This window comes from Heloderma suspectum, chromosome 3 (assembly GCF_057233095.1).
Source record: "Heloderma suspectum isolate Gila_16-S chromosome 3, 16-S_ref, whole genome shotgun sequence".
NCBI lineage: Eukaryota > Metazoa > Chordata > Lepidosauria > Squamata > Helodermatidae > Heloderma > Heloderma suspectum.
In genome coordinates this window covers 237,192,576-237,220,048 of record NC_139460.1, presented here as the reverse complement: position 1 = coordinate 237,220,048, position 27,473 = coordinate 237,192,576, and the positions used below count along the sequence as shown (strand labels likewise).

Here is a 27,473-nt window from a genome sequence, read left to right as displayed (position 1 = left end):
TGAAACCAGACTTTAGCCAATGTTACTTGAATATCTCTGGGTTGTAGACCCTTCCCTGTTACTTATATAACAGGGAGAGCAATCCTATGCCCCCTAGACAGTGTCTAGGGATTTTTGGTTTCCTGGATATTAGGTTGGAGACAGGGCTCTGACCGCATAGCCAGGAAACCATGCTCCCCGCCCCCTCATAGCCAGTGCGGAGAGAACCGTGGTGGCTAACTCTCCATGCTCGGTTAATGGAGTGCAGAGATGGGGGAAAGGGGGTGTTCCTGGGGGTGGGGAGGGGATGAGAGCAGGGCGGCTGGCTTACTCCTTTTCCTCTCATCGCCCCAGCCTCCTTTCCTCCCCATCCCTGAAGCTTCAGCTAGATGGGAGAAATCTCTCCTGTAGCTTAAATGCAGCATGAGAGGGGTGAGGTGCCTCCCGCTCTGCATAGGATACTCACAAGCCTCCGAGATTAGGGGCTTATGATTACCCAGAGCACAACCCATAGGATTGCACCTTCAGTGGAGTGAGTACTACTCTATTGACTTTAAAGGGGAGGCTTCTACAGTCATGGAAACTAATCTATGATGGGTCAAATTTGTTGCTGTAGAATCCTTGTTAAGGCCTGTGAAACACCTCTCCCCCCAGTTCTCCTGCTTTTTTTGGGTGGGGCTGCTGCTACGCTCCTCCACTATTTTAGTATTCCTTCTACTGTTTTTCTTGCTTTGTGACTTAATTTGTACAAAGCTTCCTTAATTGTGGAACAAATATAGGATTTTTCACGGTAAAAATGGTCTCCCACTGAAACTTCTGGATGCAAACTTTAATTGTCATTTTATTATTGAATATCAGTTGCCTTGAGCATTGGGAGAGTTGGTTTACATGTTTTTAAATAAATAAATTGGCTGCACTGCTGCATAACCTGTCAGCAGTCAATTTCTTTTCTCTTGAGTCACCATGTGTTTCCTAGTCAACAGAAAGATTCTGTGTAGAATTTGTCACTAGGTGGCAGAAGTAGACTGTTTGAATACTACCCATTTGTCATGCTAGCTATTTTACACTATCAACAGTATTTTAAAATTTAAAGTATTCTGAGGGCTCTAGCAAACAACCTCCTTACAATGTCAGATGCTCTGGAAGGATTTTTTGGGTGTTTTTTTATGAAGCACTAGCACATGGCAAACTCTGTGATTCTGATAGACATTTTTCTTTGCAATCCAAGTATTAGGTCAAGAATAAGAATGATCAGACCTGCCGTTTTGCCCTTGAAAAATGTGTTTTAAGTGTTTATTTGATTATGCTTGTGCAGAGCCAAACAACTGGCTGTTGTTTTTGAAGAGGTGATTCCTTATGGATCCTTCAGTCTTTTAAATGTGCACAGCTTAGGTATCTATTCAGACATAAGTTTTGTTCTGTATCTGTTTTGCAGTGGTCACATGGAAGCATTAGATTTATATGTGCAGTTGAGGCACATGGATTTGCAAATGGCTCACACTGAAACATAATACAGCAAAAATAGCACGCATTGAAAAACAATTGGTTGCACATTTTCCCACAAACCAATTTTTTCCCATAGTGACCTTGATCTACAGTCACAGATGTTGGGTACCATATATGATCAGCTGTTAACACTATGAATATTCTGTTGTTGCTGTTTGGAGAATTAGGGCAGCATCTGATCGGACACTAGTGGCTAATGTAAATTATGTTGCACTAGCGTAAGGGGCCTCTAGTGTAACGCCAATAGCATTAGCTCACATGATGGGATTCCCTGGAAAACCCGTCACACCAGCTAAAGCTATTGGTGTTGTGCTAGGGGCCCCTTACGTTAGCACATCCTAATTTACATTAGTGCTAGCATTCAATTAAATTCTGTCTTTAGCCTTGAATGAGCAAAGCTGTCCAAACATTTGAAAATGTTTAGAATAAATGATTTTTGGGGAAAAATAACATTACTCTTTTTAGGGGATATGCTCGACAGCATGTTGTGGAAGGTCTTGAACCTAGAACAACCTACAGATTTCGGCTTAAAGTCACAGATCCTGCAGGGGAGTCTGTTTACAGTGCACCTGTTTGTGTAACCACAACAAGTAAGTTCACAATTCACAATTAAATGTTAAAGATTCCCAGTGTAAAAAGATACACACAATATGAAAACAGCGATTAAATGGAAAGCAAAAGTATGTTCAGTACGTTTAATATGCAGCACTGTTCCTAACTAAGCATTATATATCTAGTATCTTGTTAGGGCTATATTTTATACTTTTTTTGTATTTGCTATTCTTCACGTTTCTCTAAAGAAAAAAAATCGTTATCTTAAGATGTATGCTTGCTTTTTTTTTAAAATGACAGCTTCACATTATTCAAACCTGGCTGCCTGAAATAGAAAATAGGACAAGAAGCCACATCAAGTTCCACTGCTCTTTAATAAACTGTGCTAGGCATCTAAACAGTATCTGTTACCTAAGGATTCAACCCACAAAAATGTTGGTTTGTGCTGTTGCCACCCTCCCCATCCCTCCTCATGCATCAGCTCAGAAAACAAAACTCCAGCAGACACCATACTTGAGAGCCAGATGCTACACAGCCTGCAGTCAGCCATAGGTTTCAGCTGCCGGTATGTCTGTGGTTTTCTGGGGATCAGTTGCCTGCTCTGGTGCAGGGTGGAAGGTGGGGAGAGGAGAAATGTCGTAATAGCATATCAGAATACATTTGGGGATTGTAGCCAGTGGCTGGTTCACATGATCAAACAGCCTACTGTGGCTTACTTAAGCCATGGTGGATTGCAGTGCATGTGGGTGGCTATTCTGAATACTGCTGTGTCATGTCGTCTGAACTTGGGGAGCGTGGGTTATGTGAGGTTCAAACAACCCTCTCATAAGCCTAAAACAGGCCATGGGTTCTGCATAACGCATGGTCCTCAAATTTGAACAACACGACAAGCCGCAGCTGTGCTTGAATATTCAGGATGGTGCCTGTGGGTGCCGCAGTTTGTCGTGATTTAAATAAGTCATGACAAGCTGTGGTGATTGTGCAAACACAGTCAGTGTCAATAATAAGAGGTAGAATTGGAAAACAAGCCAAATGTTAGCTCCCAGAAGAGGTTGTCTATAAAAAGAAAATACCTCAACACAAGAGTACATGAATCGTGCATGTTGCATACTGGATGTGTGTAAGGGTGAAAAGTATAGAATTTGGGGTTTAATGGCTAGTAGCTTATTGCGATTTTTAGCGGATTACATAAATAGGAAAATACTAATAAAGAAGGATAACCATGGAGGAGGTTCAGAATCAGGTAAGAGTGCAAAAGAGTTTATTCTGGCCCATACCTGAATGCCCACAGCTTTGAACGTTGTGTGCAGTGCCAAGGATCCTGAGAGCAGAGTTGCTCATGTGGATGGAAGATCCCTGTGAGCATCTCAGGTTTGTAGTTATTGCTTACAAAGTGCATTGCAACTTGGAACAGAACTTGAAGGTTGTGAAAGTTAGGAGCTAAGGCAGGAGTCGCCCCTGCAGCACCCATGGACACCACGGCATCCACGAGCACTTCGAGTAGCACCTGTGAAGGGGTCCCCAATGTGGTGCCTATAGGTTCCCACAATTTAATTTTTTTTAAATTTCCCCTTTTTTAAATATATGTACATGGATTTGTATCTATCCATTGCAATAAATACATATGAAATGTATACAACTTTCTAACAATTATACATAGGCTTCAACAAAAGTGGATGAAATATCCAAATAAGTATCCATTTGAGGGTGGAGTCTATATATCACCCATTCAAATATTGAAAGTGTTGTCAGGTCCTCAATCCATTGCATTATAGAAGGTGAGTCTTTATCCTTCCAATGTTGTAATACCAGTCTTTTAGATGTCAAAAGGGCGTGGAGAATCCATTTTCACTGACCATTTGTTAATTTCCATGAATTATTATTATTAATTTATATCCTGCCTTTTCCCCAATACCAGGACTCAAGGCAGCTTTACAACATTAAAACTTATACAGTGTGTGTGTGTGTGTATATATATACACACACACACACACACACACATATATACACATACATACACACACACACACACACACACAAAAGTTAAACTATAATTAAATCATCAGTAATATTAAAATTGTATAAAATATCAGAATTTAAACAACAGCAATATAAACAACAGTACCAATCCATCATATTCTCACAGGTCCAGACTATCTATCTCCAAAGGCCTGCCGGAACAAAAAAGTTTTTGCCTGCCTGTGGAAACATACTAAGCAGAGTGCCACTCTCGCCTCCCTGGGAAGGGAATTCCAGAGCCTTGGGGCAGCCACTGAGAAGGCCTTCTCCCGGGTTCCCACCTGGTGGGCCTCTGATAGTGGCGGGACTGCAAGAAGGGCCTCTCCTGGAGATCTCAGGGCACGAGAAGGCTCATAGGGGGGAATACAGTCTTTCAGATAACCTGGACCCAAGCCATATAGGGCTTTATAGGTCATGACCAGCACTTTGAATTGTGCCTGGAAACAGACTAGAACCCAGTGAAGCTGTTTTACCAGGGGAGTGGTATGCTCCCTGTAGCCAGCCCCAGTCAGCAGTCTGGCAGCAGCTCTTTGAACCAGCTGAAGTTTCTGAACACCCTTCAGAGGCAGCCCCATGTAGAGTGCGTTACAGTAATCCAAACGGGATGTAACTAAGTCATGTGTCACTGTGGCCAAGTCAGACATCTCAAGGAACAGGCGCAGCTGGCGCACTAGCGTTAACTGTGCAAATGCACTCCTGACCACCACTGAAACCTGGGCATCCAGGCTCAGAGCTGAATCCAAAAGAACACCCAAGCTGTAAACCTGGATCTTCAGAGGGAGTGTAACCCCATCCAGCACAAGCTGAATCCCTTGATTCCTTGATCTACTTTTCAACTGACCAGGAGCACCTCTATCTTGTCTGGATTAAGCTTCAATTTGTTTGCCCTCATCCAGTCCATTACTGCCGACAGACACCAGTTTAGCACCCCAACAGCTTCCTTGGAATTAGATGGAAAGGAAAAGTAGAATTGGGTGTCATCAGCATACTGGTGACACCGAACCCCCAAACTGCGGACAACCTCTCCCAGTGTTTTCATGTATATGTTAAATAGCATGGGGGACAAAACGGAACCCTGAGGAGCTCCACGGGCCAATTGCCAGGGAGTCGAACAGAAGTCCCCAGCGCCACCATTCTGGGTCCGGCTCTCCAAAAAGGAATGGAGCCACTGTAAAACAGTGTCTCCAAGTCCCATTCCAGCAAGGTGGCCCAGAAGGATACCATGGTCGATGATACTGAAAGCCGCTGAGAGGTCCAGCAGAACCAACAGGGACACACTCCCCCTGTCTAGTTCCTGATGTAAGTCATCCACCAAGGCGACCAAAGCTGTTTCTGTCCCATAACCGGGTCTGAAGCCATTTTAAAATGGATCTCATCCAGGAATCCCAGGAGTTGGGAGGCCACCACGCGCTCTAATATCTTGCCCAAAATGGAATATTGGAGACTGGCCGATAATTATCCAATATAGTGGGATTCAGGGAGGGCTTTTTTAATAGAGGTCTCACCACCACCTCCTTCAGGCAGGTTGGAACTCTGCCTTGACCAAGGGAGGCATGAACCACTCCACTTACCTACTGAGCCAGTCCACCTCTGGCTGCTTTTACGAGCCAGGAAGGGCAAGGATCTAGAACACATGTGGTGGCTCTCACCTCTCCCAGGATCCTGTACACATCCTCAGGCTGTACAAATTGAAAAGTATCCAATAACACTGGACAAGCAGGGGGCAAAGTTACATCCACTGGGTCTGTATCAACTATAGCGTCCAAGTCAGAGCGGATCTGAGTGATTTTGTCTGCAAACTGCTGAGCAAATTGTTTACAGTGGGCTGTTGAGAGGTTTAAATTCTCTTGTGGGCTGGTGTGTAAAATACCCCTAACCACTCGAAACAGCTCCGCTGGATGACTCTTTGCAGACGCAATAGTGGCAGATTTTTTTTTTTTTGCTGCCCATATTGCCACAGAGTAGGCCTTCAAATAGGCTGTAGCCCATGTTCGATCAGATTCAGTCTGTTTTCTGCCAATGTCACTCTATTCATCTTCTCACTCGTTTCATCACCGTCAGCTCCCTAGAGAACCAGGGTGCTGGTGTGACTCCACTTCGTGAGAGAGGATGTTCAGGAGTGATTATGTCCACGGCCCTGGTCATTTCCCTATTCCAGAGATCGACCAGGGCTTTGACAGAATCACCTGCGGCGGCAACGGGAAAATCCCCAAGAGCTGTCAGGAAACCATTCAGAGTAGGCTCCTGGGTTGAACCATCTTAATGGGCCCTCCACCCCTGCAGAGATTCTGAGTGCTAGCAAGTCTAAACCCCACCAGGGAGTGGTCTGTCCATGACAATGGAACTGTAGAGAGTTCCTCCACTCTCAGATCACTATCACCCCATCCAGCAGAGAAAAAGAGGGCCAGGGTGTGCCCAGCAGCATGGGTGAGGCCAGATACCTTTTGGGACAAACCCATGGTTGTTATGGCAGACATGAAGTCCTGAGCCACTCCCAACAGGGCAGCCTCAGCATGGATGTTGAAATCCCCCAGCGCAACAAGCCGAGGGGTCTCCAACCCCAACCCCGAGACTACCCTGGCTAGCTCAGGAAGGGAGACTGTTGAGCAGTGGGGTAGACGGTACACCAACAGAATCCCTATTCTGTCCTGGGCACCCACCTTCAAATACACACACTCGAACCCAGCAGACTGTAGGATAGGGCATCTGGTCAGGGGGATCCAACCCTGATAAACCACTGCCACTCCACCTCCCCGCCCCCCCAGGTCTTGCCTGCTGTTGGACAGAGAACCCTGGAGGGCAGAGCTGAGAGAGATTACCCCCCTACACTTCATCCAACCAGGTCTCTGTAATACAGGCCAGGTCAGTGTACTCATCTTGGATCAAGTCCTGGATAGCAGTTGTTTTACCATTCACCGACCTGGCATTCAGCAGCAGCAGTTTCAACCTTGGGCGTCTGTTGCAAGGGCCATTCAGGTTATTTGAAGTAGGTAAATACCGTAAAAGAGCATGTACATTAGTGAATATTAAAGACTGTTCCAGTAAAAAAAATATCTGTGTAATATCCACCCCCCGCAAACAACTACCAGGCATTGCCAAAACATAGATTTAAAAGAATCATTAGCTGTATTGCACCACCAGCAATGAGCCTAATTAGGCAATCCCTGATTAAAGAGACACTGCAGTGTCTCATAGACATGAAACAAAAGTTTTTGCTGAATAAGATGCAGCCTAAGATCCATAGACGCGACAGGTAGATGCCAAAGCAATGATCCACTGATTAGGCATTTTGTGGTGGTACCCACAGCAGTGTCTCAAATTCCCAAATGTGCCCATGGATCCAAAAAGGTTGGGGACCCCTGAGCTAAGGGAATGAGAGAAGCATAATCACACCTTAAAAATGAAACAAGTAAAGGATATCACTCACCATGAGGAACCCTTTGAAAGGCATCTTGGCATATGGTGAAAGAAAAGTAGAGAACAGAGATTTACAGTGCAACCCTGTGCATGTTGTGGGACTTTATTCTGTATAAACATGCATAGGATTGCACCTTTATATGATCTAAACTCAGTTAGTTACATTCTAATAGAGCCTGGTTGGAGCTCCATGCAGTAGTTTACTTAGCACATTGTCCAGTCATGGGCTGTTGTTGTGGTATGGCCTTTTAGAAATGAGATAAAGGCTGGATGCAAAGTAGATTGCGTTTACTTCTGCTTGCATAAGGGGCTTTTCCATCCACCATCTGGCAGCAACCCTCCTACCCTCGTGAAAAAAATCCCCCCTGAATGTTAGGGTATCCTCTGCAGTGATTTGTGGAGGGGTGAGATGAGGGACCAAATTTTGAATTTTGCCTGGATTTTGAATTTCCCCAAAGAGTTCAGATTTTAGAGAGCATATAACCAAAGAGGAGCCCATTCTCATTAGATAAATTGCTTTCACGTTTCTTTCAAAAATTGTGACAGATGCTACAAACAGGGGAACATATTCATCAATCTGTACCAATTTTCTTAGTACATTTTAATATTATTAGCCATTTTTTTTCCAAAATTGTTTCCTTACAATTTTACCTACATTTTATACTCAAGAAATAATATGACAGATATCTGTTCGCTCACAGCTCATGATAAATGGTGTTTCTACTGCTATTTTTAAATTATATTATTAAAATGACATGCTGATCCATAAATCTAGCTGTACAAATTTGGTTTTTAGACAATAAAAATCATAGTATTATTTCTTTATAGAAGGGGAAAGATTTTCCTGAAGTTGATCTAAATAGATTTTTACTTAAGTATGATATGTGCACTGAGTTAAATATGCACTCTATTGTGGTAGGTGCCTATTAGATGATAAACTTCTCTTTTCATCAGGATGAACATGAATAGGCAGTAACTCAAATACATTAAAAAGCCAAAAAGATAGAATTAAAATTAACTACTTTATAAACTGCTCTGGAATAAATTATGTGTGAAAGGCAGGAAAAAATATTTTCCAGTACAGTTCTACACAGAAGTAAGTCCCATTGAGTTCAGTTAGGTTTACTTCTAGTTAAGTAGGTATCGGTTTGCAGTTTTACAAAATACAGAATAATCCCACAGAGGTGTGTGAGGTTATGGTAATATAAATGGTTTATTTCCTCAGTCACTAACCTAGAATTCTAGGTGCACTTCGTACATTTAGAACACAAAGATTGCCTACCCTTGATCTACAGCATCAGCACCAATGCTCATCTAGGGCATCAACACCAATGGAAGGGCATCTTAGTGAGAGGTTTCGAGGCAACAGAAACATTGCTTGTCTGGGATTTGCTGCTGGGAAAGAAGTGCTGTGTATTTCCATCTTCAAGAATCTATCACAAGTCTCAGCGATGTATGCAGATCTAAATCACCTTCCTTGAATCAGGGCTAGGTCCTGTTGAAGTTAATAGACATAGGAGCAGGCTCAAGCAGGTTCACAGCCAAAAGCTGATAATTGATTCACCAGTTTCATCCAATCATGTTCTAGCCAATGGTGTGCAGCCTTGAAGGTTTCAATGAAAGAAAGATAATGCTGAATCATTTGTCATTGATGAATCAATGCATCATTGATTAGTACGTAACTGTCAGAAATAATCAAATGGTAATACCTTGAAATAAATTGTTCACATTATCCCAAGGCCAATATATCTGAGCTGAAATCTTTATTTTGAAAGTAAGGGAAGTTATGTGTTTGGGATGTTCATAGTTCATTCTAGTATTGCACTTCACATAATGTTTGTTTTCCAAACGTGTAATGCATTTGTACAAAAACTTGAGCAAGGTTTTCTTACAGTGTTATTATATGTATAGATGCCACTCCATTCATAATCATATTTCTTAGCTTCATTGTTTTGATGTGCATGATAAGAATATGCGCATTAAAACAAAACATTGCTTTTGTTTTAGAATTTGCATTCAGCTGGAAAGGAGCTTCATAAATCAGAAAGGCAAGTACTTTGAAAAGGGGTGTGAAAAAGGTTTTTTTTGCTCAGGTAAAGTGCAAGAAAGTCCTGTTCAAATGAGGCGTGCAATTTTAATCAATTACTCCCTAAAATAGAAAGACAAACAGCTGCTGCTTGTTAATTGGAGAATGTCTTCACCAATGAATTCATCATTTATTCGCAGCCATCAATAGAGCTTTCAGTTCCATAAATAAAATTCTTATTGCCACACTAGAATACATTGCTCTGCACATCTGCAAGCAAATGGTTCCTTTTCATTACATGAAGGGTTTCTTTCAGAAGACCGTAGCATGACTTTTGCCTGTCCAGGTTCCTTTTGTTGATTACATTTATTGTATGGACCCAATTTCAGTAAGGAACTTCTGTCAGCCTTGCTTGAGCTTCTCATCAGAAAGTTTTATTGAGTGCAGATGTTTTTAATACAACTACACAGAGATAAGAAAAAAATGTACAATTTAAATTCATTGTTTCCTTTAATTATTTGCTCCTAATATAACCATTTTTTCCAAAATATATTGCTTTGTAAAGCCAAACTGGCCACCATGAGAACATTATGCCCTTATCAGAATAAGGCTGCAGAGAGGCATAATAAAGGACAATGAAAACATAAAAGCATACATCTGCTTTTTCAGTGTCCAACACATTTCACATGCATTATTTATACAGCAACCCTGATATTATTATCATCCACATATTGCAGATGGTGGGGGAGACAGAAAAACAAGTGGATTGCCTAAGCCCTAGGGCTTCCTCATGAGTTTGTCATTGAGGTGCAATTTGGACTGGGCATTTCCTAGCTCACACCATTAGCTACTCTTTTGAATGCAATACAGAGACTCAGTGACGTGCATTTTATTTTAGATGTTCTGATTCATCATGAGTTTGGGGGGGTTTTTTGGAAAGGTGGTCCTAAAGTTTTTTAAAAAATCTTGTGTTCTCTGATAAAAGAACCAGATTTCAAAGTCACCTTTTAAACAGCTTGGCTATCTGCAAAACCAATGATATAGGGCCTATTGTTTAATTTAGAAACTTGGGAGATACCCAAATCCTGTATTGAAAAATGTGAAAGCTAATCACTTATTCTACAGTGTTTTAATAGCTGTCAGAATACCAGCAGAATAAATCTCTCTAACCTACTTTGCATATACTTTCATGCTTTGTCTTCTTTAGGTGAACCAATGAGTGGTGACCACCTCCACCGTGCTGTAAGCAGGAATGATATAGATGAAGTTCGTAATATTCTTCAGGGAAGGTGAGAAATTATTCATGTTTTTAAATGTCCATATCTATGTCATAACGTACACAAGATAATATGAAAATTGCATGATGAGTTGTGCTCTGTCACAAGGAGTACATTTTCCAGCCTCCTAAATAGTGAACAGCATATGTTATGATAAGCCCAAAGTGGCAGATTTCTAATTGTGAGTTACCATGCTGTTACACAAATAAGTGCTGTATATATTTTCATAACGTTGTCTTGGATTTAGCCGCCCTGCCCCACCGTGCACAAGCAGAAAGCAGGCATGGTATGTAATTGATATTTGTCTCTCATAGTTCAGCACCTCCTCCCTCAAAAGCTTCTTCAGAAGCTCCCCCGCCCCAATTTTAGGGAGGGTTTTTTAGGGAGTTGATGTCAGATGAGGGAGCAGAAATGCCTGTAGATCTAAACCATAGTATCTTTTAAAGTTATGATAGGTAGTAATGGCCATTGAGGCTGTGCACTAGGAAATAAGAGAGTGCTGCCATGGAGCATGAACCAAGGGAGACTCAGTTGCTCTTGCAGGTGGGCATTGCAAGATGGCAGCAGGAACATGAGGACTGCTACATCAGTGGTGTGCAGATGCTGTGATTGGCTAGCAGTGCATGGCGCAGAACTAGGAACATGAGGTCAGAGGCCCATGCTGCTTGCCAGTCAGCACAGAGGTGTTGGGAGGCACTAGCTGACAGAGCATGAGCCTTGGGTGTGTTAAGGAGTGCTCCAGGTCTCCCCACATGTCTGTGTCTTCCAAAATCTTGTAATGAGTGCCACATTGAGATTGGGAGCTGTGCAACAGGCAGAGAAAGAGGCCAAGCAGAGCAGAAGTGTGATAGACACTGGCTGAAGTACTTGCCACCCAGGCATTGTAAGCCACCTGAAGGCTCTGTCAATCTTCCACAGGAAAGAAAGAGAGAAGCGAGGCGAGACAGAAATTGTAAGTGTGTGTGGGTGGACTAGAGCATTGCAGCACTGCAGTGGGGGAGGGCCTAAAAGGTCTCACAGGGCCTGGCGAACACCACTCCTTTGCTGGAGGTAGGGCATGCTGAGAAGGCCCCATATCGCTACTGCAGCACTGTCGCTCTATGGCGGGAGGGAGAAGAGGCCCTAAAAGGTCCTGCGTAGCCACTGCTGGTACCACCTTACAGCAGGTCACCCCAGGATCCCCCTCTTATTTCTGCACTGCCACTAACCTTCTCCATGTTGCACACATGCACACATACAGCTGTCTCTGGAGCTTTCAGGATAAGAAACATGTTGGGGAAAGAACTGTAGTTGTGACCGAATGTTTACAAAACAATAATGAATGTACTCTTTCTTTTTTGAAAAGGAAAGTGGTAGTAGATACACTTAATAAACTAGGATTTTCAGCTTTGATGGTTTCTTCACAAAAAGGATATACGAGGTAGGTAGTATCACAACCTTTCTTTTACCTTTTTCTTTTGTAAAATTGGTTTTATACTCCAGTGCTTTCCGCTCAGGTCAGATTAACTGATTATGCTTCTCGTTAACTTCCTGATTTTTTGAGGGATATGAAGTTGACATGATCTTGCTTTCAAATCAGGGATGAGCAATTGGTGACTCACTGACCTGGTTACATATGTATAGTTACATGTATTTCATACAAAATCCAAAAACTATATATGCAACTTTAAAGTGGGTAATCTCCCTGTTGCTTACAATTTGAAAAAAGAGTCACATTTTTGGTAGAGCCACTGAGGGCCAGATAAAGTTGTTCTGGATCTTACAGTGGGCTGGTTCACACATTACAATAAGCCACCATGGGTTAATTCACCTGTGGAGCTCTGAGACATGTGCCAGCTGCCATTTTGAATATGCAAGACTTGACAGAGGCGCACCACAGCATGTTGTGTCATGTGAACCTAGGCATTGTGGGTTATTTGAGGGTTAAACAACCCTCGGAATATATATGGTTTGTTCTAGTGTTATCCGAGTGTTGTTTTTTTGGAAACTGGTTTTCTGATGGATTTTCCCATCAGGGCGGTTGCTTGGGGGTCTGTGTGACCTGAACTGCCGTCAGTGTGGGCTGCTGGAAACAGCGCAGATTGGTGGAAGGGAAAGTTGTGTGGGTCAATGACCCTTATTCCTGCTGAGAAATGGTGGCTGGGGGGTGGGGAGCCAGTGGATAAACATGCTTAATCCGAAATAACTCTCTTCAGTTGCACTTCACTGACTGTGGGAGTGGAAAGGGGGTGGGCAGCCAGCCTCCAGTCATTTGCTGCCTCACACCTATGTAGTTGATGATATTCAGCTCTACTCAAGAGACTCCACCCGCACAACCTCTAGCGAATGTGGTTTCTGGTACCGTTTGCCCCAAGAAAGCAGGGCTTTCTCCAATGAACACACCGCTTTACTGGCGTTGTATTCATATGCCACACAAGAAGCAAATTTGATTAGTTGAAAACCAGATTTAAATGGAATCACCTCATATGGCGTCTCCATGTAGATGTGGCCTAAGACTGAAAGACAGTCATTTTCTCTTGTTCCAAATCTTCTAGTTAGTTGTAGATCAAGTTGTGATTTGAACCAAAGATTTTATCCAGTATTCTAGTCAATGGATAAATTGACTTAATAGATATGTTGTTAGTTTATAAATGATTTCAGTATGGTGTATGAGCTTGTAAATTGTTTGAAGATTGTGGTTTATTTTTAAGTTAATAATTTCTTACTGTAGCAGCCAACAAAATTAGTATCTATGTTTTGTTTTATTGTGGCAAAACAACTTGGTTGTGGAAAATAATATGATGTGAATGTTTTATATGTTGTTGTTGTTCAGTCATTCAGTCGTGTCCAACTCTTCGTAACCCCATGGACCATAGCACGCCAGGCCTTCCTGTCCTGCGCTCTCTCCCGGAGCGTGCTCAAGTCCATATTCATTGCATCAGTGATGCTATCTAGCCATCTCATCCTCTGCCGTCCCCTTCTCCTTTTGCCTTCAGTGTTCCCCAGCATCAGGGTCTTTTCCAGAGAGTTTTCTCTTCGCATTAGGTGGCCAAAATATTTGCACTTCAGCTTCAGTATCTGTCCTTCTGATGAGCAGTCAGGGTTGATTTCCTTTAGGATGGACTGATTTGACCTCATTGCAGTCCAGGGGACTTGTAAGAGTCTTCTCCAGCACCACAGTTCGAAAGCGTCGGTTTTTCAGCGCTCAGCCTTCCTTATAGTCCAGCTCTCACAGGCATACATTACTACATGGAAAATATTTTATTATATATATATATATATATAAAATAAATTTTATATGTTTTATATGTAGACTTGCACAAATTTTGGTAGAAAATGGAGCAGATGTGAACAAGAAGAATTCCAGTGGAAAAGACAGGTAATAAATGCAGTATATAGGTTTATGAGAGAATATAGGGAATTAGGTAATATAGTGGAGTCCAAAATTATCTCTAATATAAACATATGTGCTTGGGGGTTACACTGTGGTACTGTGATACATACATATGTACTGCCTGTATCAACATTGCTCAGGGCAGTGTAGGTAGGATAAATTGCATTGTGCTTGCTCTTCAGGGAAACCATATTATGCCATCATTCTTGGTGTTTTCTAGAGAAATTTAATTGCAGACTAGAATGAAAAGATTTGAAAGTATCAATATTTACTTGCACTAATGTTTACTTGTGAATGAAATTTCAAGTCAGAACAAAGTCAAGCAGAATTAGGAATGAAATTGGTAAACTAGATATGTAGAAATAATTGTTAGGCATTTTACACTATTTTGTGTAACCCCCCCTCCCCTTTCATCTTTCAAAATGATACATTAGGTATAGTATTGCTAACATTTTATGTGACTCCGATATGCTGTTTATATGTGTGGTACCAGATTTAAAAGCAGATGATACATAATTAGTGATGCATAAAGCAAAGAGGCTGAAAAACTGCTGCAAATTAATACTTGTTCAGTTCTGAAGGTCATGTATAACTCAGATATTATGAAAAAGGTGCCCTGTTAGAATACATATTTTTTCCATTGTCCTGTACATTTGTGTTCTCCCAGTTATCAAAATTGTAATGGAAATCAGCAGTACAAAGTACTTTCCTCGTAATGGTCCTATTGAATCCATTTAAGTGAAATCAATGTTAGTAATTTTATGAAGTCAAGACCATAATACTGTCAGGTTCATCAGGTGTGGGATTATGCCAATGGCAAATTTCTCAGGAATAGAGTTGTTTTACCCTTTAGTCAGTGATTTCTCTGCCAAAAAGCGTTGTTCTTTTGATTCATCAAACCACTTCTCTTCTTAAGACATTTCCTTATCAGAACTTTTCCTGAGCCCCCCCAAGCCTCATCTCATCTCACCTGCTCCTCTGTTGACATCTCATACTCCCTTCTAACTATTTATTTGACAATTCCTGGTCACACTCATATCTGGTGACTGTAAACTCTTTGGGAGCGTTCTGCTTATGGCATTTAGTCTGGATAGTACCGTATTATAAGTGTCTTCCAAACAGGTGAATCTTCTTGAATTCTAAACGAGTTATATTTGTTTTGTTTATTTTAATGACTCTCTTCTGGCTCTCTCTTCATTTGACTATTCCTGGTCACTCTCATGCCTGTTTTGATCATAAACTCTTTGGGCACTTCCTGCTTGTGCCATTTAGTGTGGGATTTGGTCTTCAAAATAGGAGAATCTTCTTGAATGCTAAATGAGTTATTTTTATTTATTTATGTTACTAATATTTATTGAATTTTACCCAGTGTTATCTAAGATTTCCCCTCACTCTGCCCATCCCCCCATAGGATGGTATTCTTGAGAACAATCCAGTACATTTGTATTTAGAAGTAAGTCCCACTGAGTTCAGAAGGGCTTATTCCCAGGTAAATTGATATAGGATTCCAGCCTATAAGAGGGAAGCTCTGTTTTTATAGGTGCTTTATAAATGATACTACATGTCCCCAGTATGTAATGTTGGCTGATCTCTGCAGTTGGGAAAGCTTAAATCTCTTGCATTGAAGTCAATATTGTGTGTCATCAGTTGGAGTCTAGTGTTTTGTTGTCTATGAAAGCATGAAAATGAAGTAATGACTCAAAAGAATCAGCAGACTCCTTAGTGATACGTGCTGAACTGCAGATAATACCAGTTACTATGAAACTGCTCTCCAATTTTATTTCTTAGAATAATAAATAATTATTTATTAATTATTATTAATTTATTAATTGTAATAATTAATTTATTAATTGTAATAATAATTATTATTAATTATTAATTGGCTGTTTTTACCAACTCTGTAATGCCTTTTCATAAAGGCTCTCCTTATAAAATAAAGCTTATTTTATTTTTTATTTATCAGTCTAAATTGCTCAACTAGACAATTTGATACTACGTTTGATTTTATACTACAAATTCCTTCTAGGACTGTTAATAAGCTCTGCTAACAGCTTGTTTACATATTCTCTATGAAGGGATCTGTCTTACAGATAATGTATTAGTAATTACATCAGTGGTTTCCAAATTTTGTTTCCTGTGGATAGGAAAAACGTCTTAAAATCCTTAGCAAATAAAAGCAATAAGGGTGCAATCCTATGACCACTAGACGGCCCATGCTCTGAGGTCAGTTCCCACAACACTGCCCCCCTGCACCCGCCACCTTGTAAGAGACACGGTTTGCCCCAGGATCTGGGCATGGAAGAGCAGAGCTGTTGTTGTTCAGTCGTTCAGTCGTGTCCGACTCTTCGTGACCCCATGGACCATAGCACACCAGGCCTTCCTGTCCTCCACTCTCTCCCGGAGTGTGCTCAAGTCCATATTCATTGCATCAGTGATGCTATCTAGCCATCTCATCCTCTGCCATCCCCTTCTCCTTTTGCCCTCAGTCTTTCCCAGCATCAGGGTCTTTTCCAGAGAGTTTTCTCTTTGCATTAGGTGGCCAAAATATTTGAACTTCAGCTTCAGTATCTGTCCTTCCAATGAGCACTCAGGGTTGATTTCCTTTAGGATTGACTGACCTGACCTCCTTGCAGTCCAGGGGACTCATAAGTGTCTTCTCCAGCACCACAGTTCAAAAGCATCAATTCTTCGGCGCTCAGCCTTCCTTATAGTCCAGCTCTCACAGCTATACGTTGCTACTGGGAAAACCATAGCTTTGATTATACGAACCTTTGTTGGCAAGGTTATATCTCTGCTTCTTACTCTGCTGTCTAGGTTTGCCATAACTTTCCTCCCAAGGAGCAAGCGTCTTTTAATTTCATGGCTACAGTCGCCATCTGCAGTGGTCTTGGAGCCCAAGAAAATAAAATCTGTCACTGCTTCCATTTCTTCCCCTTCCATATGCCAGGACATGATGGGGCCAGATGCCATGATCTTCGTTTTTTTAATGTTGAGTTTCAAACCAGCTTTTGCACTCTCCTCTTTCACCCTCAACAAGAGGCTCTTGAGATCCTCTTCACTTTCTGCCATTAGGGTGGTAACATCTGCATATCAGAGGTTGTTGATAATTCTCCCAGCAATCTTAATTCCAACCTGTGATTCATCCAACCCGGCGTTTCTCATGATGTACTCTGCATATAAATTAAATAAGCAGGGTGACAATATGCAGCCTTGTTGTACTCCTTTCCCAATTTTGAAGCAATCGGTTGTTCCATGTCTGGTTCTTACTGTTGCTTCTTGACCCTCGTACAGGTTTCTCAGGAGACAGGTAAAGTGGCCTGGTACCCCCATCAATTTCAGAATTTGCCAGAGTTCATTGTGATCCACACAATCAAAGGCTTTAGCGTAGTCAATGAAGCAGAAATAGACGTTTTTCTGGAATTCTCCTGCTTTCTCCATGATCCAGCGAAAGTTGGCGATTTGATCTCTAGTTCCTCTGCCTCTTCGAAACCCAGCTTGTACTTCCAGTAGTTCTCAGTTCGCATACTGCTGAAGCCTAGCTTGTAGGATTTTGAGCATCACCTTGCTGGCATGTGAAATGAGCGCAATTGTACGGTAGTTTGAACGCTGTTTGGCATTGCCCTTCTTTGGAATTGGAATGTAAACTGACCTTTTCCAGTCTTGTGGCCACTGTTGAGTGTTCCAAATTTGTTGGCATATTGAGTGCAGCACTTTAACAGCATCGTCTTTTAGGATTTTCAGTAGCTCAGCTGGAATACTGTCATCTCGGCTAGCTTTGTTGTTAGTAATGCTTCCTAAGGCCCACTTGACTTTACTCTCGAGGATGTCCAGCTCAAGTTCAGTGCCCGCACTATCATGGCTATCAGGGACATTAAGATCTTTGCTGTATAGTTCTTCTGTGTATTCTTGCCACCTCTTCTTCATCTCATCTGCTTCTGTTAGGTCCCTGCCTTCTTGGTCCTTTATCATGCCCATCTTTGCACAAAATGTTCCCTTGAGATCTCCGATTTTCTTGAAGAGATCTCTAGTCTTTCCCATTCTGTTGTTTTCCTCGATTTCGTTGCATTGTTCATTTAAGAAGGCCTTCTTGTCTCTCCTTGCTATTCTCTGGAACTCTGCATTCAGTTGGATAGATCTTCCCCTTTCTCCCTTGCTTTTCGCTTTCCTTCTTTCCTCAGCTACTTGTAAAGCCTCATCAGACAGCCACTTGGCTTTCTTGCATTTCTTTTTCTTTGGGATGGATTGAGTTGCTACCTCCTGAACAATGTTACAGACCTCCATCCATAGTTCCTCAGGCACTCTGTCTATCAGGTCTAATCCCTTAAATCTATTCCTCACCTCCACTGTATATTCATAAGGGATATGATTTAGGTCATACCTGAACGGTTTAGTGGTTTTCCCTACATTCTTCAATTTAAGCCAAAATTTTGCAATAAGAAGCTCATGATCTGAGCCACAGTCAGCTCCAGGTCTTGTTTTTGCTGACTGTATGGAGCTTCTCCATCTTTGGCTGCAAAGGTCATAATCAATCTGATTTCGATATTGACCATCTGGTGATGTCCATGTGTAGAGTCGCCTCTTGTGCTGTTGGAAAAGAGTGTTTGCTGTGATCAGCGTGTTCTCTTGGCAAAACTCTATTAGCCTTTGTCCTGCTTCATTTTGTATACCAAGGCCATGCCTGCCTGTTATCCCGGTGATTTCTTGACTTCCTACTTTAGCATTCCAATCCCCTATGATGAAGAGGACACCTTTTTTTGGTGTTAGTTCTAGAAGGTGTTGTAGGTCTTCATAGAACCGATCAACCTCAGCTTCTTCGGCCTCAGTGGTTGGGGCATAGACTTGAATTACTGTGATGTTGAATGGTTTGCCTTGGATTCGTACTGAGATCATTCTATCATTTTTAAGATTGTACCCCAGGACTGCTTTTCCCACCCTTTTGTTGACTATGAGTGCTACTCCATTTCTTCTAAGGGATTCTTGCCCACAGTAGGAGATACGATGGTCACCTGAATTAAATTCGCCCATGCTTGTCCATTTTAGTTGGCTGATTCCCAAGATGTCGATGTTCAGTCTTGCCATCTCATGTTTGACCACCTCCAGCTTACCTTGATTCATTGATCTTACATTCCAGGTTCCTAAACAATATTGTTCTTTACAGCATCGGATTTTCTTTTCACCACCAGACACATCCACAGCTGAGTGTCCTTTCAGCTTTGGCCCAGCCGCTTCACTCTTTCTGGTGCTACTTGGAAATACCCTCTGCTCTTCCCCAGTAGTATATTAGACACCTTCCGACCTGAGGGGCTCATCTTCCGGCGTCATCTCTTTTAGCCTTGTGATACGTTCCATGGGGTTTTCTTGGCAAGAATACTGGAGTGGGTTGCCATGTCCTTCTCCAGTGGACCACATTTTGTCAGAACTCTCTGCCATGACCTGTCCGTCTTGGGTGGCCCTGCACGGCATAGCTTATGGCTTCACTGAGTTACGCAAGCCCCTTCGCCACAACAAGGCAGTGATCCATGAAGGGGAAGAGCAGAGCACAGCAGGGCAAAAAGGGGCATTCCTGAGGCCAAGGGGGGGCAGGGAGTGCAGAAGTGCTGGTACGATGCTTCCTATGTGTCATCTGGCCTCCCCCCCCACCGCTCCGAGGCCCCATAGCTAGTCAGCCAAAATCTTCCTCGTAGCTGCAAGTGCAAGGCGGCTGGAGCACGAAGAAGATCCCCTCTGCACTCTGCCCACCCTGCATTGGATAGGCGGCCACCTCTCCACATTGGATTGCAACCTAAAATAACTTTCAGAAAAGTCTTCTCAGCCCATTTCTGGTAAAGCCCATCTTGGTCAATCTCCCTCAGTTTTTATTGGTTATGGTTTTTCTGAATATATATCATTCAAGTCATCATGGGAGTACAAGGCAGTCACTTAAACTACTTTACCAAGAGAATCGTTGTAGTTTGTTTTTTGGATGACATCAGTCTTCCACTGATTTAGGGCATTTTCTCCTCTGAAAACAACAACAAGCAGCACATTTGTAGCCAACAAATAGAAACAGTTCCTGCTGGTCATAGCTGACTTTTACCAGCTCTTGCAAGTAGTCCCAGGGTATAGCCTGAAGGTACATGATACAGCTATCTTGCTGAAGCTAAGCATGTCTGGGTCCAAGTAGTGACTAGATGGGAGACCACCTGGGAATCCTATGTACTCAGCCTTGCGTTCCATGGGGGAAGAAGGTGGGATATAAGTGTAATTAAATAAAATTGGTCCACACAGCTAGTATCCATATTCCTCCAACAACACCTTCTGCATGGGTGGGTGACATCAGTGAAAACCACATTACTATCAGCAACTTCCATTTCTAATGAGGTTGATCCTTCCATTTCTGACATTCTGAGGTCCAGGACCGAGGCAAAATGGGCTCCCCACCTATCCACCAGTGTAGGTCCCTTGGAAAAGCAACTCTCTCACATGCTAGTGTACAGAGGAGAAGATCCCTGGTGCTCCAGGGAATAAAGGCTTATTGTAAAATGCAAAGGAGTTACTCCTTATCTAGCATTTGGGGTAGTGGGAAGGCAGTTCTTACCCAGTCATAAAGAAAGGGATAGAAATCATGCACCAGAAAACACAAAATCAACACAATCACAACTGATGAGATAATGAGCTTTTCTACACAAGGCTGTTAATCCACTTATCTACTTTCGGTTTCATTGCAGAATTGAAATACAAGCACTGCATGGAGAGTGTTCCTTTCCTGTTTTTCAGCTATATAACCTCTAGGTGGCACTGTGGTATAGTGGAATAGTGCAAATGCACAAGTAGAAATAGCGTTTTCTTCCACTTTCTTTAAATAATACTGCATTTTTCCTGCTCTAAAAAAACTTACTGAACATGCATTCAGTAAAATAACAGAATCGAAACTGGAGGGTCACAAAGTCATCTAAAGAACCTGTAAACAACCATGAGTAAGGAATGGTGAGTGCACAATAAATGCCTGTGTAGAAAAGCTCAAAGACACACATCCATTATAGCAGTATACAATAATAAAGATTGGAGATCTTAGCAGAAATCCAATATTCAACTAGAACAGTTTTTACACCAGAGTAGGCATTACTTAATGATTTAATTTTCATTCCTAACAACCATGCAAAATGACTATTTTTATTTTAATAAGTGTTTTTAATTTACAGTTTAATGATAGCTTGTTTTGCTGGTCACCTGGACATTGTTCAGTATCTCAGAAGCCAAGGAACTTCCTGGCAATCCAGAGACCTTGGGGGATGTACACCTATGCACTGGGCTGCGGACGGAGGGCACTGTGATGTTATTGAGTGGATGATCCAGGATGGATGTGAGGTATGGGGTTCATCTATGTGACATAAGGGAAAAAAAGTGATTTATAGCAGTTGTTCAGATTAGTGCATCACTAATGTGCAAAAGTTATAGAGAAAATGTATTACCTGCTTAGGGAAGCCTTTATATTGCTTTAATTTTTATTGACTATTGTAATTGTATCTAATCTTGTATACTGCAAAGTATCAGGAGGTTGGTTTTCCTATTGGAAATCTTATAATTATTTTTAGTCCTGTTCATCATTGTTGCCAGTACTGATAAAATAGTAGAGGACACTTGAGCCTGAAGCAAACAAACAAGTCAAGTAATTGTATTCTAATGTTGGGGAAAAGTACAAATGGGTTGGTGTCAGAGTGTGCATGAATGGAAACTGCTTGCACAGTGGGTCTTTCCCACCCCCTGCTCCCCACTGCAGCCTCCTGAAAAGCTCTCCACTATGGGCCAGAAAGCAACAAGATGACCCCCTAAATTGAAATACACAAATGGAAATTGAATTGAATACATTCAATATATTCAATATATATTGAATATATAAATTAAAATATTTCACAAATATGTTAATAATTTATATGGCAAAATCAGGATCAAATGTAATATAGTCAATTTGAAGAACCTAATCACACAAATTATCTATGGGCAACATCTGGAAAGGTAAAAAGAAAAATATGTGAAATTTAAGTTTAAAATATGAATAGGCCACTATTCTTGACCACTAACATTATGACTACTTCGGCTGTTACTACTACACGTTTATGCACAGCATGTAGTGCACTATTCAGAAAACAGTAACAGTAAAACAAACTTTGAAGCTTTGGGAAGGAAACTCAAGAACTTTGGGGCCCAGATAGTTTTCTCATCCATCCTTCCAGTAGTTAGAAGAGAGATAGAAAGGGAAAGAAAAATACTCCGGGTGAATGACTGGCTATGGAGGTGTTGCCGGTGCGAGATATTTGGATTCTGGGACCACGGGCTATACTTCCTGGAAGATGGGCTGTTGGCAAGGGATAGGTTGCACCTCACAAAGGATGGGAAGAATGTGTTTGGCCACAACATGAAGAACGTCAACAGGAGGGCTTTAAACTGAATCCTACGGGGAAGGGAGATGTAAAGTTGGGGGTAACAATGGACAAACGCACAAGAGGGAAATTATGACTTGATAGGTGTAACTGAGACTTGGTGGGATGACTCTCATGACTGGAATACAGCAATTGAAGGATATAACTTGTTCAAAAAGAACAGGAGGAACAGAAAGGGAGGTGGGGTTGCACTGTATGTGAAAAATACATATCTCTGCACAGAAATACCGGAGGAGGAGCTTGGTAGCCCCATCGAGAGTATCTGGATCAAAATAAATGGAGCAAAGAATAAAAGGAACCTGGTGGTCGGACTCTACTACCGGCCACCCAATCAAGGAGAAGACGAGGATGAAACTTTTGAAAAGCAAATAGCTAACGTTTCAAGGAAGCATGATGTAGTAGTAATGGGGGACTTCAATTTTCCTGATATTTGTTGGGAGACAAATTCTGCAAAACATGGCCCCTCCAGGAAATTCCTGACTTGTGTGTCGGATAACTTCCTCCTACAGAAAGTAGAGGAAGGAACTAGAGGATTGGCTATCCTTAACTTGATCCTAACCAACAGAGATGACTTAGTGGATCAAGTAGCAGTTACAGGAACTCTGGGGGAAAGCGACCATGTTGTACTTCAGTTCTTGGTTCTAAGGGAAGCAAAAGCCAATGTGGCTTCACAAAAAGCTTAGAGATGACCTGAAAACAAAAAACGACACATATAGGAAGTGGAAGGAAGGCCAAGCAACAAAGGAAGAGTACGGGCAGGTATCACAGAATTGCAGGGATGGTGTCAGGAAGGCTAAAGCTGAGAACGAGCAGAGGCTAGCATGGGGTGCTAAAAGCAACAAAAAGGCTTTCTTCAGCTATGTGAATAGTAAAAGACAGAGGAAAGAAATGGTGGTTCAGCTATTAAATAAGGATGGCAAAACGATAACAGATGACAAAGAAAAAGCAGAGGTGCTCAATTCCTACTTTGGCTCAGTCTTCTCCCAAAAGAGTCTATGACCCCCCTGGCAAAGGCGAAGTACAGGCTGATGGAGCAGGATTGCGGCTTGAGATCGATAGACATACGGTCAAGGAACACCAAATTCCGTTGAGTTCAAATCTCCAGGGCCAGATGAACTGCACCCTAGAGTAATAAAGGAACTGGCAGAAGAACTCTCAGAACCACTGTCTATTCTCTTTGAGAAATCATGGAGTGAAGTGCCGATGACTGGAGGAGGGCTAATGTTGTCCCTATCTTCAAAAAGGGTAAAAAGGAGGAACCTGGGAACTACAGACCAGTCAGTCTAACATCAATCCCTGGGATAATTCTGAAGCAGATGATAAAGCAATCCATCTGTAAGCCCCTTGAAAACAATGCAGTGATTAGAATCATAGAACCATAGAATAGTAGGTTTGGAAGGGGCCTACAAGGCCATCGAGTCCAACCCCTTGCTCAATGCAGGAATCCAAGTCAGAGCATTACTCGAAGCCAACATGGATTTGTCAAGAACAAATCCTGCCAGACAAATCTGATCTCATTTTTTGATCAAGTAACCTCCCTTGTGGACTGTGGGAGTGCTGTAGACATCATATACCTCGACTTCAGCAAAGTTTTCGACAAAGTGCCCCATGATATCCTGATGAACAAACTAGCTCAAAGTGGGCTAGATGAAACAACGATCTGGTGGATCCACAATTGGCTACAGAATCGGACTCAAAGAGTGTTTATCGATGGGATCTTCTCAAACTGGGGAGAGGTAACGAGCGGGGTACTGCAGGGTTCAGTCCTGGGCCCAGTGCTCTTCAACATTTTTATTAGTGACTTGGAGGAGGAGGTGCAGGGAATGCTGATCAAATTTGCAGATGACACAAAATTGGGCGGGATAGCTTTGGAAGACAGAAACAAAACTCAAAGTGGTCTTGATAGACTGGAGCGCTGGTCAGAAAACAACAGAATGAAATTTAATAGGGATAAATGCCAAGTTCTGCACCTAGGAAAAAGAAATCAAATGCACAGTTACAAGATGGGGGATACGTGGCTCAACAACACTACAAGCGAGAAGGATCTTGGAATTGTTGTAGATCACAAGCTGAATATGAGCCAACAATGTGATGTGGCTGCAAAGAAGGCAAATGCTCTTTTGGGCTGCATTAATAGAAGCATAGCTTCCAAATCCCGTGAAGTACTAGTTCCCCTCTACTCAGCACTGGCTAGGCCTCATCTGGAGTACTGTGTCCAGTTCTGGGCACCACACTTGAAGAAGGATGCAGACAAGCTGGAGAGGGTTCAGAGGAGGGCAACAAAGATGATCAGGGGACTGGAAACAAAGCCCTGTGAAGAGAGACTGAAAGAACTGGGCACGTTTAGCCTTGAGAAGAGAAGACTGAGGCGAGATAGGATAGTGCTCTTCAAGTACTTGAAAGGTTGTCACAGAGAAGAAGGCCAGGATCTCTTCTCGATCATCCCAGAGTGCAAAACACAGAATAATGGGCTACAGGAAGCCAGATTCCGGCTGAACATCAGGAAAAACTTCCTAACCATTAGAGCAATATGACAATGGAACCAATGACCTAGGGAGGTGGTGGGCTCTCCCAGACTGGAGGCCTTCAAGACGAGGCTGGACAGCCATCTGTCGGGGATGCTCTGACTTGGATTCCTGCATTGAGCAGGGGGTTGGACTCGATGGCCTTGTAGGCCCCTTCCAACCCTACTGTTCTATGATTCTATGATCCTCCTTGCCAAGAGGCATTCAATCAAAGTAAAATGGAGAGGATGAAGAGGGAAAACAAAGGTGTACTATTGATAGTGAAGTTGTAAACATGAGACACCTTACCTGGTAGAAGAAGGCACTGACAATGTTAAGTGGTAGGAGAGATTATATGTAAAGAATAGATTGTGAAGTAAGTTATAACAACAGAGTGAATCAGGTTGATGAGGCTGTTTCAGGTACAGAGAACTGTACAATACAGAGCAAAATTAGAAGTAAACTAATGGAACAAGCAGGGAAGGTAGACACTGAGGTAGGTAATAGCTCAGCAGGTATTCAAAAGAACAGATGCCATTTCCATTGTCATTGAATTCATGTTTCACAGAAGAACTTTCTTTCTGTAACAGGTTGATCCTAAAGACACAGGATTGGAGTGGACTCCACTGGTGAGACTATGTGCAATTACAGGAAAAGCAGATGTGGCCACACTTTTAATAGATGCTGGAGCTGATGTGAATGTAAAAGATAAAGATGGCAAGACACCTTTAATGGTATGCTCTGTCAATAATTGATGTGCTAACATGTTTTCCAGTAAAGAGGGAGAGATTGGCTTGGATCTAAAAGTGCCCTTCCCCTCGCAGAAAGCTTCTTCTACTCATGGAAGGAATTACCTGATTTGGGCAATCAAACTATGGGTTGTTTGTGTGTGTACACCCATAAATGAGTGTGCTGGTTCCCACCTGCTTCTGCTTTCAGTTAACAACCAAGGAATGCCCTGTTCTTGGGTTGCTTCATGATGTCTGAACCCAGACCTTTAGGGGTTAAACAACCCAGAGTCAACCCAACAAAAGCAGAAGTGGCAAGTAGTTGGAAGGCAGCATGCTTGCTCACTCCCATGCACCCCCAATTCCTGGGCTAAACAACCCAAGAACTGGTTATGATGTGCAAACTGAGTCACTTTCTCTGAGCTCATGGAAGGGTACTGTGTGAGAAGTAATTCCAAATCCAAATAAGTTTTTCATTTGTATAACCACTTTCTCAATACCTCTTTGTAGCCCACTAGAGTTTATATGCTATAGCCTGTTTACCATGTTTCTCATACTGTAGCACTACCAGCAATACATTGTGGTGCTGCACTGTAAGACCCTTGCTAGTGTCTGCACAGGTGTTCAGAGAATAGAACTCATATGTTTTCTCTGTCTGCTCTTGATTGTGTGGAACCAAGCCTTTGTCTGTACTTAGAAAACCTTTAGCACCTTTTTTTGCCCTATGGATTCAGGTAGTGAGATACTTTGCTTTCATACGCGTTAGTGGAGCAGTTAAGCTTAAAATTGTGTACTTTGGGTTAAAAGTATGAAACTTGGCACACTTATGCATTGCCCCATACTAAACATTTTTTGATATGGATTCCAGTAAGCAGTCCCCCCTGGGAAGCAGGAGACTGTCAAATATGTTCTGTTCTGTTTTTTTAATCCACAAGCCAGGACAAAATTCTTACCATATGTATAGAATCATGCTAAATATGATTTTTAGCAGCCATAGAGATGGAAAATAGGTGGTAGATCTGAAGCAATCATGTGGCTTTGTGTGTAATCACAATTGATATAAATCTTACCTGGGGCTAACCCTGCCATGCAGCAAGGTGAAGTGACCTGCTTTAAGCAGCACCAGCAGAGGGGAATAGAAGGCCCTGTGCTTTTAGTACTCATCCACACTCCAGTACAGTGTCCTCTATGAGTTGCCACAGCATTGTTTCTGTCCCAGTGTTTTCTCTGTGTGCCAGACACTGTCTAACGTATTGCCACCATGCCAATAATAACTAAAATATGTTTAAGTGAATAAGAAGCTTGGGAGTGTGCACCTCAGTTTTGGCAACCCCAAATCATATACCTAAACCTCAGGAAGAGTTGCCTCTATAAGATGCCACAGCTTTATGTTCTGTCCAATGCTTTGTTGGGATGCAACACACTATTAAGTGTGGCATTCTCATCAAATAATAATATATGCAGAAATGAATATGAAAGAGGTGGTATGCACCCCACATTAAGTTTAGGGCTACCCCAGACCATACACCCAAACTCTAGGGGAGTGGCATACCACTCTGTCTTGCTCAGTTCTTTGTTTGAGCACAGGACCTGGTCAAGTACGTCAGCCTGTGCCCACTGGGTATAATATGATCTCCTCCTTTGCTGGAAGAGGCAAAAAGTTAAGCTTTGG

At 42.2% G+C, this 27,473-nt stretch overlaps 1 protein-coding gene across 2 annotated transcripts in view; it reads left to right on the top strand.

The window, feature by feature from the left end:
• FANK1 (fibronectin type III and ankyrin repeat domains 1) overlaps positions 1 to 27,473 on the top strand; it is a 97,066-nt gene that overhangs the window by 10,149 nt on the left and 59,444 nt on the right. For both annotated transcript variants that reach the window (XR_014788778.1, XM_084841464.1), the window contains exons 3-8: positions 1,951 to 2,075; positions 10,707 to 10,788; positions 12,122 to 12,196; positions 14,069 to 14,134; positions 21,331 to 21,496; positions 25,664 to 25,807. Coding sequence is in view for 1 of the 2 variants with exons in the window: in XM_084841464.1 (XP_084697590.1) it covers positions 1,951 to 2,075; positions 10,707 to 10,788; positions 12,122 to 12,196; positions 14,069 to 14,134; positions 21,331 to 21,496; positions 25,664 to 25,807 (658 nt within the window). In the remaining variant the exon portion in view is untranslated. The remainder of the gene's footprint in view (positions 1 to 1,950; positions 2,076 to 10,706; positions 10,789 to 12,121; positions 12,197 to 14,068; positions 14,135 to 21,330; positions 21,497 to 25,663; positions 25,808 to 27,473) is intronic.